The sequence below is a fragment of the Thrips palmi genome, unplaced genomic scaffold (genome assembly GCF_012932325.1).
Source record: "Thrips palmi isolate BJ-2018 unplaced genomic scaffold, TpBJ-2018v1 HiC_scaffold_3, whole genome shotgun sequence".
Taxonomy (NCBI): Eukaryota; Metazoa; Arthropoda; class Insecta; order Thysanoptera; family Thripidae; genus Thrips; species Thrips palmi.
This window is the reverse complement of record NW_023144630.1, coordinates 6,998,946-7,011,516: the sequence shown is the minus strand read 5'-3', so window position 1 is coordinate 7,011,516 and position 12,571 is coordinate 6,998,946. Positions and strand designations below refer to the sequence as shown.

At 58.5% G+C, this 12,571-nt stretch overlaps 2 protein-coding genes across 2 annotated transcripts in view; both read right to left on the bottom strand.

Annotated features, from left to right (window-relative positions):
- Positions 1-2,103: 2,103 nt before the first annotated feature.
- On the bottom strand, positions 2,104-6,076 carry LOC117648477. The gene is made up of 6 exons (XM_034390983.1): positions 5,911-6,076; positions 5,132-5,726; positions 4,461-4,707; positions 3,785-4,124; positions 3,015-3,168; positions 2,104-2,421 (listed from the first exon to the last, which is right to left on the bottom strand). The coding sequence occupies exons 1-6, from the start codon at positions 5,954-5,956 to the stop codon at positions 2,208-2,210; spliced, it is 1,596 nt and encodes a 531-aa protein (XP_034246874.1). The 5' UTR covers positions 5,957-6,076; the 3' UTR covers positions 2,104-2,207.
- A 1,099-nt stretch (positions 6,077-7,175) lies between these two features.
- LOC117648476 (chondroitin sulfate proteoglycan 4) overlaps positions 7,176-12,571 on the bottom strand; it is a 37,792-nt gene continuing 32,396 nt past the window's right edge. The window contains exons 18-23 of the mRNA XM_034390982.1: positions 11,778-12,050; positions 11,326-11,444; positions 11,119-11,275; positions 10,068-10,748; positions 9,464-9,760; positions 7,176-9,160 (exon numbers count right to left, since the gene is read on the bottom strand). Of these exons, the coding sequence (XP_034246873.1) occupies positions 8,702-9,160; positions 9,464-9,760; positions 10,068-10,748; positions 11,119-11,275; positions 11,326-11,444; positions 11,778-12,050 (1,986 nt within the window). The 3' untranslated portion in view covers positions 7,176-8,701. The remainder of the gene's footprint in view (positions 9,161-9,463; positions 9,761-10,067; positions 10,749-11,118; positions 11,276-11,325; positions 11,445-11,777; positions 12,051-12,571) is intronic.

Sequence of the window (12,571 nt, the reverse complement as noted above, 5' to 3'; positions counted from 1 at the left end):
TTTTGGGCCGCCTCCACCGGTCTTCTGGCCCACTGTGCTCCGGAGGGCGCGCGCTGATGGCTGACGCCCTCCCTCGTTGCTTCAGCTACATTCCGAGGGCACGCCGCGCAACATCATCAAGGAGATCACCACCAAGGCGGCCCTGGTGCTGTACAGCCTGAGCAGTCTTCCCTGCCTGGTGGGGCCGTGGGTTCACGGACGCCGCCTGGAGCGCTTCGTCAACAGCATGCTGCTCTTGAGCCGCGAGCTGCGACCCGCCAACCAGCAGGGTGCGTCAGTGGGCCAGAAGACCGGTGGAGGCGGTCGAAATCCCGGGCGCTTTTTGAGCTCCAGAGTCGCTAAATGGGACTCGAACCGAACGTGTGACCCCACCTATGGATTCCTCGTTCGGGGAGCAATCCATTGGTGGGGTCACACGCTCAGTTCGAGTCCTATTTAGCGACTCCGCAGCTCAAAACGCGTCTCGGGTTTTGGCCGCCGGCGCCGGTGTTGTGGCAAATCCACTTGCAGTGGACTGGACGTCCTCGCCTCTGTGACACTCTGTGCAGTGTGGCCGGCAGGCTGGTCGGCGCGCTCGCTCGTCGGCCCCACGATGCTGGTGGTGCTGGACGCGACACGCGAGTACTTCCACAACGGTCCGCCGTCCGGCCCCTCCCTGACCATGCTGGCCGTCGTGCCCGCCTACTGCGTGCCCATCGCGCTGGAGACGCAGTACGTGCTGTCGTGCCACGTGCTGGCGCTCGGCTTCCACCGCCTGGCCGAGCAGGTCCGCGCGCTGCAGGGGCCGTCGCGGTCGCCGTCGGCACACTGGCTGGACGGGGCGCGGCGCTGCCACGAGCAGCTCGTCTCGCTGACGGCCACCCTGCACGCGCTGCTCGGCCCCCAGCTGCTCGTCACCGTCGCCGCCTGCCTCGTGAACCTCGTCAACTCGACGTACATCGTGGCGGCCCAGGCCCTCACGAGCAGCAAGGGGACCTCGGAGGGGAACGGGCTCGCCATGAGGGCGAGGGCCGACCTCGCGTACTTCTTGGCCAGACTCTGCACGGTCAGCGCTGCCGCCGAGGCCATCAAAGGGGCCGTGAGTCGCACCGCGGGCCTCCACTGCACAGTGGGCCAGAAGACCAGTGGAGGCGGTCAAAACTCAGGACGTGTTTTGAGCTCCATAGTCTCTAAATAGGACTCGAACTGAACGTGTGACCCCACCAGTGGATTCCTCGTTCGGAGAGCAATCCATTGGGGGGGTCACACGTTCGGTTCGAGTCCTTCAGTGACTCTGGAGCTCAAAACGCGTCCCGGATTCTGACCGCTTCCCCCGGTCTTCGGGCCCACTGTGCGCTGCCAAGCCAAGGATCTTGTCGTCGCTCTCGTGGGGCGGCCCTTCCAGGCGCCAGAGAGACAGAAAAACGAAACGCTCATTCGCTCGGTCTCTCTCGCACCACAAGGACAATGCAACGAAGCGATTTTTCGGAAGGGCTCGGCTGCATGCCAGATCAGAAAGCTCTTTGTTGTGGAGATGAAAACTGCCTTCGAACTTGCTAAAGCTCGCAGCCCTTCCAGGCCGCGGCGGTGGCGGTCCAGTGCCTGCGCGTCGACCCGGGGACTTGGCATGCCCGCAGCAAGGACAAGGTCGGCCCTCGCCCTTTCCCTCGCGAGCCCTTCCAAGGTTTTGCTTGGTCGCGCTAATCCTCTCCCTCCACTGGGTTTCACAGTGGTTCATCTTCCAGCGGCAGGTGGACTCCCTGGTTCCGCGCTGCACCGCCGCGGGCCTCATCAACATCGGCGGCGACTCCCTGGCTGCCGTGAGTGAAGCTGGCGAAGAGGCACAGTAGATTTGCCAGTGGACCGGCGCCCGCGGCCAAAACTCTAGACGCGTTTTGGGCTCCGGAGTCGCTGAATAGGACTCGAACCGAACGTGTGACCCCACCAATGGATTCCTCGTTCGGAGAGCAATCCATTGGTGGGGTCACCGTTCGGTTCGAGTCCCATTTAGCGACGCTGATGCTCAAAAGGCGTCGGAGGATTTGACCGCCTCCACCGTTTTCTGGCCCACTGTCACATGGCAGTGGTGGCGGAGAAGGGCAAGCGACTACTGCTGGCCTGCTGCGGTTTATTTCGAAAAGCCGAGCAGCAGCGTCCGCCGTGTTGCAGATGAGTGCGACGGTGCTGTCGTACTTGCTGATCCTGCTGCAGTTCGACTCGAGCAGGATCTAGTCCTCGGTGTACTCGTCCTCCCAGCGCCACACCGGGTCCAGGGCCAGCGGGTGCTCGTCGCGGTGCTCGTCCTCGCGGCACTCCGACTCTGGGTCCTCTTGGGAGCACCTCTCGGCCGTCTTGGCGGTCTTCGCCTCCAGGCCGGCGTTGCCCAGACCGTACGGCCCCGCCGCCGCCGTCCGGAGCTGGTAGTTGCCATCGGCCGAGGCCCTGGACCGGAACAGGTAGCGCCGCATGGTGCACAGTGGGCCAGAAGACCGGTGGAGGCGGGCGGCCTAAATTCTAGACGCGTTTTGAGCCCCAGAGTCGCCAAACTGGCCTCGAACCGAACGTGTGACCCCACCAATGGATTGCTCTCCGAATGAGGAATCCATTGGTGGGGTCACACGCTCCGTTCGGGACCTGTTCAGTGACTCTGGAGCTCAAAACGCGTCTGGAATTTCGGTCGCCTCCACCGGTCTTCTGGACCACTGCGCAGTCTCTCGCACCCCTAGGCTAGGGAACAATCCATAAGTGCGAGTGAGACAAAGCGATGGAAGCACCTTCGTGACTCTGCCTGCAGAGCAGGCACGTGAATATAAGTGGACCGATTTCGCACAGGATTCTCCGCTCTGTCTCGCTCGCACCCCTACCGGACACTCCATGAGTGCGAGTGAGACAGGTAAACGAAAACACTGTCCGGAAATCAGCCTGCAGAGCCGTCACCCCCATGATGGGTAAAGTGGACCGATTCCGCTCAGGAATCGTCGCTCTGCCTCTCTCGCGCACACTGGGTGGTCCAGGAGTGGGAGTGAGACACTCACGGTGACGCGGCGAAGCCCATGAAGGCCACGCTGGACGCCGTGATGAGGCAGGAGCCCTGCCGGAACGCGTCCCGCTCGCAGAGCACGGCAGGGAAGGCCGCGGGGTGGGTCACGCTCTCGATGAACAGCTCCAGGGCGCGTCGGTGGCTGCAGCCTGCAGGCAAAGTGCGGGAAGGCACGCAAAGCAGGCCAAGATCGTGAGGGTCCGTCCGCACATTACATGGTAAAAACGGAACCTGGTTTTCCCAGGACACCAATGGTGAAGGTATAGGCGATTTCCAGGAAGTTCCTGGGAAAACCAGGAACCGTTTTTACCGTGTACGCAACGCCACTTCGTAACTCTGCCCTTGTCACTCCTCGTCGGCTTTCATCGGTGCGAGGGAGCCGGAAAGTCGACCCGCATCATGTGTGGTCTAGCCCTCAATGGTAATGGGAATGGTCGAGGCATTGATCATGACCGCAGCGCACCGGAGTCGGGCGTGTTGCCTACCTGCCATTTGGCGGGCGCTGACCTTGCTCAGTGGCGCAGGCGGCAGAAAGTCTACTCGCGTTTTGACCTCCAGAGACGCTAAATGGGACTCGAGCCGAACGTGTGACCCCACCAATGGATTCCTCGTTCGGAGAGCAATCCATTGGTGAGGTCACAAGTTCGGTTCGAGTCCTGTTTAGCAACTCAGGAGCTCAAAACGCGTGTAGACTTGCGCCGGTCTTCTGGCCCACTGTGCCTCGCCGACCTGCACCCGGTCTACCTCGCTGACCGCGCCACTTACGCAGGTCGCTGCAGCCCGGCTGGACGCCCACACCGTAGTTCGGCCAGAAGTCGAGGTGGCCGACGGCGACGTGCAGGCCCAGGCCGTGCCAGCCGGCGTCCGTGTGGATGACGTCCACGAAGGCGGCCTGGTGGCGCGACAGGCGCGTCATGGGGCCCGCCGTCCAGAACAGCGGGCCGGCGGGGTCCAGCCCCGTGATGCGCGCCGGCCTGCTCGTCATGGAGGCCGCCGCCCTGCCGGCCAGGTGCGCGCCGAGGGACTGCCCCACCAGCCAGACGGCGTCGGCGCGCAGCCCGGCCTCCAGCTGCTGGTTCATCCACGTGGCCACGGCGTCGCACACCTGCGCACCTACGCCGCGGTTCGCAGGAAGACGGCCAAAGACGGCGCGGCGTGGCGCCGACAACCAGCGCACAGTGGGCCAGAAGACTGGTGGAGGCGGCCGAAATTCCAGACGCGGTTTGAGCTCCTAAGTCGCTAAATGCGACTCGAACCGAACGTGTGACCCCACCAATGGATTCCTCGTTCGGAGAGCAATCCATTGGTGGGGTCACACGTTCGGTTCGAGCCCCATTCAGCGACTCTGGAGCTCAAAACGCGTCCGGGATTTCGACCGCCTCCACCGGTCGTCTGGCCCACTGTGAGGCGACCCAAAGCCAGCGGCCCGTCGGCAGCTTACCAAGGGGAGGTTGTACACGGCGCGGAAGTAGGGCTGGCCGCTGAACGCGCTCCAGTCCAGCACCAGCACGTTGAGGTGCTCCCAGTGCGCCAAGAAGGCTCGCACGGCGCGCAGGATCTTGTCGTCGGTGGCGGGCACCGTGAAGCCCGGCACGATGAAGACCGAGTGGCGCTTGGCGCTGTCGAAGCCCGGCAGCGCCGCCAGCGTGTGGTTGTCCAAGGACACCCTTACGGTGGACCCGTCACGCCTGCGAGGAGGCGCACCAACGGCGAGGCGATGAGTGCGCGGGAAACTAGCTACTCCGTTCAGGCTGGGAAGAGCTCCGGATTCGCTGCTGCAGTAGTGACCAAGGCGACACACAGTGGGCTAGAAGACCAAAATCTTGGACGCGATTTGAGCTCCAGAGTCGCTAAATGGGACTCGAACCGAACGGGTGACCCCACCAATGGATTGCTCTGCGAACGAGGAATCCATTGGTGGGGTCACACGTTCGGTTCGAGTCCCATTTAGCGACTGTGGAGCTCAGGACGCGTCGAGAGTTTTGGCCGCCGGCGCCAGTCTGCTGGTCCACTCTGCGACAGTTGCCCTCGCCCGCGAGAACCCACAACGCTTCGCTGTTTGCACGGAGTGTAAACGCATGCCCTGCCTTCTGCACCGGTCGCTGTACTCACGAAAAGAGGAGGATGTGCAGACGTTTCATTATGGTCGGAGGCGGGCTAGTCGTTCCGACACCAAGGGTCGGCCTGAGCGGCAGCGCCGTGGACGACGGGGTCCTGGAGGCGGAGTGAGCCGTGGACGCCGACCTGGTCGTCGACGGACTGATCTTCGAGGTGGAAGAGGACGGAAGCGCCGTGTGCGAGTGACACGGCGCGGCCGTCGGCCTGCTTTGCGACCACCAGCACAACGAGGACGATTTGTTCGTGGACAAGGCGGTCTGATTCCGGTCGGGCGACGGGCTGGCCGACGACGCGGTGCTCGGCCTCGTCGACGGCGTGGTTGGCTGCTGCGAGGCCGAGGACGTCGAGCTCCCGGACGAAGCGGTTTGATCCGCAGGTTTCACTGCTGTTGACGAGGCCGGCGAGACACGCGCTGAGGATGGCGCCGTGGACCCCGCGGATGCGGGAGCGGAGGTGGACTTGGCGAGCGAGGTGGAGCGCGACGCGCTCGGAGGCGCGTTGGCTGTGGTCTTGGGGGCGGCCTTCGGGCTGGCCCTCGGGGTGGACTTCCTAGAGGACGACGCCTTGCCCTCGATGGCTGCAACGAGCACTGCGGAACACTTGGGTCAGCGTCACCAGAAAACGAAGTACCTGCACCACACAGTGGGCCAGAAGACCGGTGGAGGCGGCCAAAACTCTAGACGCGTTTTGAGCTCAGAGTCGCTAAACAGGACTCGAACCGAACGTGTGACCCCACCAATGGATTGCTCTCCGGCAGCGGAGCGCGGACTCACCCATGCCGCAGCACAGCAGGCACAAGGACTTGAAGGACTTCCCCATGGCTTGCCGACTCGGCCGCGAAGGCCGCCGCCACTGCACTGCACGGAGTCCCGCGAGCCCGAGCGGCGGTCTGCACTGCCAGCCGCGACCACGCCGTCAACGCCAACCTCGCCGTCGACGTCTACCTCGCGTCTCCCTCGCGCTGCCGCCAAAAACGGAGCGCGGCCGTCGCGGGCACGACAGGAGTGGGGGGTTCGCGTACAGTGGGGGCACACCAGCAGTGGCAGTGATACTGGGTACACGGCTTGGGAAGCAGGGGAAGAAAAAGGCGTCGTGCTGTACTTTTTTTCACAGAGGTCATCATTTAATTCACAAACTTCAGAGAGAACAGCTGGACATACAATTTCATCAGTATGGTGTCGCAATTTGGAACTATGCCATTGACTAGGAGGGAACAATTATTTTCACCTACGAACCATAGGGTACAAACAGATTATAGACAGTGAATATTGATTTTAATGTGGAGACAACTTGGTTTCAGTACAGAAGTCTTCTGAACGATTCTACTGTAAAGCTACCTCTAATGTTGCATCGTGCTCTATTAATGTAAAATAAAAGTATATGCTGCAAAGTCCACAATTTGTAACGAACAAATCAAGGGAACTCCAAGTTGATTTGGTGGTACACTCATGCAGCAAATATTCTAAACCATTTTGCAGGCCAGAGGAAACATAAAGCATAAAAAAAGTACAAAATGAAAGTATAAAACAGGTGAGATAACTTTAAAATGGCCTACACGTGAAACTCCATAAATATGCTGTATCTTCAAGTGCCTTCCCCACATTAAAAATGCAGAGACCTCTAATATCACACAGACTTTTTTCCACCTCAACCGTCTTTAATGTTTCTCCTTCTTAAGTACATACAGAAGACTAACATGGCATTATCAACATTCTACATAATCCACTTTTAATTTAAAACAAACATATAAACAGTATTGAAATTAATCTTCATAACACGAATAAAAACAACAGTGACAAAGACATATTGATTTACAAATATTTAATAATCATTGAATCAACACTATTGTTTGAAACAAAACCATTATATAATAACTCTTAGTCAACAATCAAACCATCAATAGGCTTATGAAGTATGCCTCATGTATGTACAAACGTATTAGGCAAACTTGTGAGCTATTGTCATCGAAATTTCAATCATCAAGTGCTGAGGTCTTTTTGTTGCAATGAATGAACTCTTGAAAAAAAAAAACAACAAAAAAAAAAAAAAGTTTTTATTACAGTCTTTTAACGGCCAAACAAGCCTAGTAATTTGAGCTTGTTGGGAAATTTTCTGAAATACTGCAGTAACTCCAGTTTTAATTATGACGTGTGATAATGTGTCTGCAATATATGAGAAAATTGTACTCAGGCAGAACAAATTTGAACATATCTGAAAGTTGCACAATGTTCCTACTATTTCCATACACATATTATGGAATGTTACCTTAAAAAAAGAAAGGTCAACGATTAAGAAAGCTTTCCTATTGTGAGGGTGCAAAACAGTGACATTGAAGGCTTTCGTAAAGTTCCACAAGGTTGTGTCTTTGTTTCAGGTTGAAAGCAGCCAATATGACAAAACAAGGAACATGAGCTAGATCCAAAATTCAGTAGAAAAAAGCTGTACAGCTCAAGAAAAACACATCAGCACACATACACATACATCATTTTCAGTTCAGTATTGTAAATGTTTGGCACATTTAATATACAACAGTTATACAAGTGTGTAGAAAAAAACAATACAACTAGACACAACAAGATTTTGTACACATAATTCTATGTAACTATACCTACATAAAAAATTCTTTTTAGGTATTTAGGACTTTTTCACCTATCCCAAATATATGGAATTATGTAAATAGGGTTTCTGAAACGCATCAGTCAAAAGGCCATACACTCTCCTTAAAATGGCAAATGTAAAATTCAGTTAATGGCAAATAATGATTTAGCCAGCTTGTTGGATTGCTAGAAGAAAAAAAGGAAAATTATGATGTGGTGTGAATCATTCATAGAATAATGGATAAACATTTGTGCAGTATTTTGAGCAGGACATGAAAAGATTTGAGCCCTTAATGAATTTTAGGTACACGGCAAACATCACACTCTCAGTCAAAATGATTTGCATATAGTTTTTGGCTTGCTTGCCTGTTTCATTGGTACAAAGGGGCGAAAGCAAATGCATGCACATATAATATACCAAAATCTTGACACACAGCGCATTGAGATCAGAGGAGGGTCTCTATAGGAGACGTAACTGAAATCTCTCATTGGACCCTTTAGTTGGCAAGAAAAGGAAAAAGCTGCGTTAGCAGATCTGATACATTTTGTTCCAGAAAAAGGGCCTTGCTTTCCTGATTTGGTAACTGGCCGATACTGAGGTCACCAAAAACACAGTATTAACTAGAAACTCAATAAATCCTTGAGCCGAAAGGTTGCAGTTGCAACAATGCAGTCTGATAACCAGCAGACATGACTACACACGTCTTATAAAAAAATCAAACGAAACACCAGACTACAGTCAACACACTCACAACAGCACAAAATTATCAGAACCCGACCACGGCAGCTGAGGCGACCAACAGTGACCCAGCGGAGCTGTTCCTCGCTACCGGTAGCCACTGTTCCTGGGCAGGGTCATGCTGTGCGGGACGCTCGGCGGGGCATGGGCGCCAGGGTTCTGTTGGTTCGGACCGGCCGAGGCCCACTGCGGGGGCCTCCGGTGGAGGGTGGCCGGCCCGGGCTGCCCTCAGACCCAGTACTGGTTCCGCCTCAGCATGGGGTTGTTGGCGCTGGCGCGCGCCTGCTGGCAGTGCTGGCTGGGCAGTGTGCCGAAGGACAGCTCCGAGGCCGAGGGCAAGGCCGAGGGTCCCGTCGCCATCCCCGCGGACGCGTCGAACGTGCTGCCCCAGTCCTGCGGCAGGGGCAGCGGCAGCGGGGTGTCGTCCGCCCCGTACGGGTAGCGCAGGTTCACGTTCAGCTCCGGCTCCGAGCTGGTCACCGAGTCCACGGGGCCCAGGGGGATCACCTTGCACTGCGGCAGCACACTGGCCACGGACGTCGGCGTCGACGCCAGGGACAGCGACGGCACGCCGAAGTGCTTCGGCCGCGGCGAGGACGGCATCAGGTCGTCCGGAGGCCGAGGCAGCGGCAGCGGCCCCAGGGAGCGGTCCGACAGGTCGGGCTTGCCGTTCTGGCTGTCGTGCATCTGAGGGAGAAAGCGGGAGAGGGTGAGCTCCACGCCTACAGCGGTAAGGCGGACTGCGGGGTGAGCCAGAAGACCGGTGGAGGCGGCCAACACTCTAGGCGCGTTTTGAGCTCCAGAGTCGCTGAGCAGGACTCGAACCGAACGTGTGACCCCACCAATGGATTCCTCGTTCGGAGAGCAATCCATTGGTGGGGTCACACGTTCGGTTCGAGTCCTGTTTAGCGGCTCTGGAGCTCAAAACGCGTCTGGAATTTTGGCCGCCTCCAGCGGTCCTCAGGCCCGCTGTGCGGCGCCTCGGCCTACCTGCGCGGCGCCGGCGCGGCACTTGTTGACGACGATGACGAGCAGCGCCAGCACGACCACGCCCACCACCATGCTCATCAGCAGGAAGTAGTCGTTGCTCATGTTGGGGCTGGCCACCACCACGGGGTCGATGTTGAGCCCGCCGCCCTTCGGCCCCGGGATGCGCGGCCTCTGCGGCACGAAGGCCGTCGGCGGCGGGCCGTGCTCCGAACGCAGCAGGAACCGCAGCTCCCCCGTGGCGGGCTGGAAGTTGGACGCCCCCGGCGCCGCCAGCTCGAACAGGATCGAGTCCTCGTCCTGGAGCGGAACAAAACCATCAAGGGGTTACTCAGTTATGCGGCAACGCCGCACAGTGGGCTGGAGGCGGCCAAATTTCTTGACGCGTTTCGAGCTCCAGAGTCGCTAAATGGTACTCAGACCGAACGTGTGACCCCACCAATGGATTGCTCTTCGAACGAGGAATCCATTGGTGGGGTCGCTCGTTCGGTTCGAGTCCTGTTTAGCGACTCTGGAGCTCAAAACCCGTCCGGGATTTTTGCCGCCTCCACCGGCCTCCTGGCCCACTGCGCACTGCTCGCCCCTTGGAATGGCAGATGGCACTCACCCCTGGCTGGCCGGTGCGCTTGCACACGTAGTAGATGAGCCCGGCGCGGATCTCCTGGTGCGTGAAGCGCTCGACCTCGCGCTCGCGCACCGCGGGGCCGGCCGAGGCCGTGGCCGGCGGCGTGGTGGCCGTCGCGTTCCTGGGCTCCCGGTCGGCGCGGGCCTCCACCGCGGCGCCGGAGCTGCGCACGATCCTCCTGATCTTGCCGAGGCGGGGGCGGCGCAGCACGCGGTACACGGGGTCCGTGTGGGACTTGTCGGCCAGCTGCGCGGCGTCCAGCACGGCCAGGTCGAGGCGGGTCTTGTTGCCGGCGATGGGGCTGAACACGCCGAGGCGCACCAGCGGCACCACGGTCACGTTGAGCACCAGGCCGCGCACCGCCACGCCCGCCACCCAGGCCGACACCTCCAGCGAGTCGGAGGACGCCGTCATGTCGGACTGCACGTACAGCACGTGCCCGGCGTCCACGTCCGCCTGGCCGAACGCGCTGACGGCGCGCTCCCTGGCCGCCGCCATGGCCACGGCGCCGTGCCGCGGCGGCCGCGTCACGTTGTACTGCACGGCGTCGCGCCGCCCGTTGGTCTGCAGCAGGAAGTTGTCGGCGGACATGGTGGCCACCGGGGAGCCCTGCTGCAGCCGCAGCGGCGACCGCGAGGACACGTTCAGCGACAGCGGCACCACCTGCGGCAAGGGAGTCGGTGAGTCCGTCTCTCTCGCACCGAAAGGGCACGCCCCACGAGTGCGAGAGAGACAGGGCGACGCACAGTGGGCCAGAAGACCGGTGGAGGCGGCCGAAAGTCACGACGTGTTTTGAGCTCCAGAGTCGCTAAACAGGACTCGAGCTGAACGTGTGACCCCACCAATGGATTGCTCTCCGAACGAGGAATCCATTGGTGGGGTCACACGCACGGTTCGAGTCCCATTTGGTGACTCTGCAGCCCAAAACGCGTCTCGAGTTTTGCCTGCCTCCACCGGTCTCCTGGACTAATGCGCGACGAAAACGCCTCTCGGAATCAGTCTGCACGAGCACTCCAGCGGGGAAAGTCCTTACCTGGATGTTGAAGACGGTGTAGATGGGCGTGAACTTGCCGTCGGACACCCGGAAGTAGAAGCTGTCCGGCTGCAGCGGCCCCTCGTGCACGTACCACAGCCTGCTCTCGTCGATGTCGGCCTGCGAGAAGCGGCCCACCGACGCGACGGGCCCGGCCCCGGGGCGGGGGTGGGGGCGGGGGCCGCCACGTTCGGGGCGTTGGAGTCCAGCACCAGGCGGCCCTGGCTGGGGTTGCTGATGACGTCATAGACGAGCTCCTCGGCGCGCGTGTCGGCGTCCTCCGTCAGCAGCTGCTTCCTGGTCACCAGGGCGGCCTGGCCTTGCACCTGCGGCAACACGGAGGTCGCAAGTTCAAACCACGTAACCTCGAGAAGGGGTTCCAGTGGCACAGTGAGCCTGAAGACCGGTGGAGGCGGCCAAAATTCTAGACGCGTTTTGGGCTCCAGAGTCGCTGCATGGGGCTGGAACTGAACGTGTGACTCCACCAAAGGATTGCTCTCTGAACGAGGAATCCATTGGTGGGGTCACACGGTCGGTTCGAGTCCCATTTAGCGACTCTGGAGCTCAAAACGCGTCGGGACTTTTTGCCGCCGCCACCGGTCTTCTGGCCCACTGTGCGGGCGGTGCCTCTGCACTGCTCTGCACTGCTCTGCACTGACCACGGCGAGCTGGGGGCTGGGCTCGGCCATGCGGAAGGGCTGGTCGTTGACGGGCAGCACGGTGACGGGGATGGACACGTTGCCCAGCAGCACGTCGCCAGGCGCGAGCAGCAGCGACAGCGCCACCTCGTCCCAGGTGGTGTCCGAGTGGTCGTGGCGGTACAGCACCTCGCCGGCCGCCAGCTGCGTGGACGAGAAGGGCTGCGTGGCCGTGGCGTTGCACAGTGTGCGCACGCACAGCGCGCCGTGCACGGGCGGCAGCACCACCTGCACCTGGATCACGGGGTGAGAGATTTCAATGTATTGACAACAATTTCGATATTTTAAAAGATCGATATTCCATTATCACTTTATTGACACTTCCAATAGTGTGCGCATAAATTTTGAACATGGGGGAGGATGTGTGTGTGTGTCAGGCGCTGATTTTTGCCTACTTACAGGGAGAATATGACGTAATTTGCCTACCCTCCAGGCGGCCGTCTAGTGCATAAAAGGTGACCCCCTCCCTTGCATCCTATATTGAACATTGAGATTTATAGTGCGATATTCTTGAGAAAATGGAGGAGTAGTGAACGATACTACGATACTTAGTCCAGTCCAGTCACAAAGAAAACTGTGCAGAGAAGCTCATTTTTGTGCTAAAAATGAAGCTCATAAGTCTTATGCAGATTCTGACTTTCAATACTGGGGATGTATTTCAATATACGTATTGAAAAACAATGTTTCAATACTGGAATTGGTACCTCAATATTATCGAAAATTCAATATTAGATAATATAAAATTTTTGATAGTG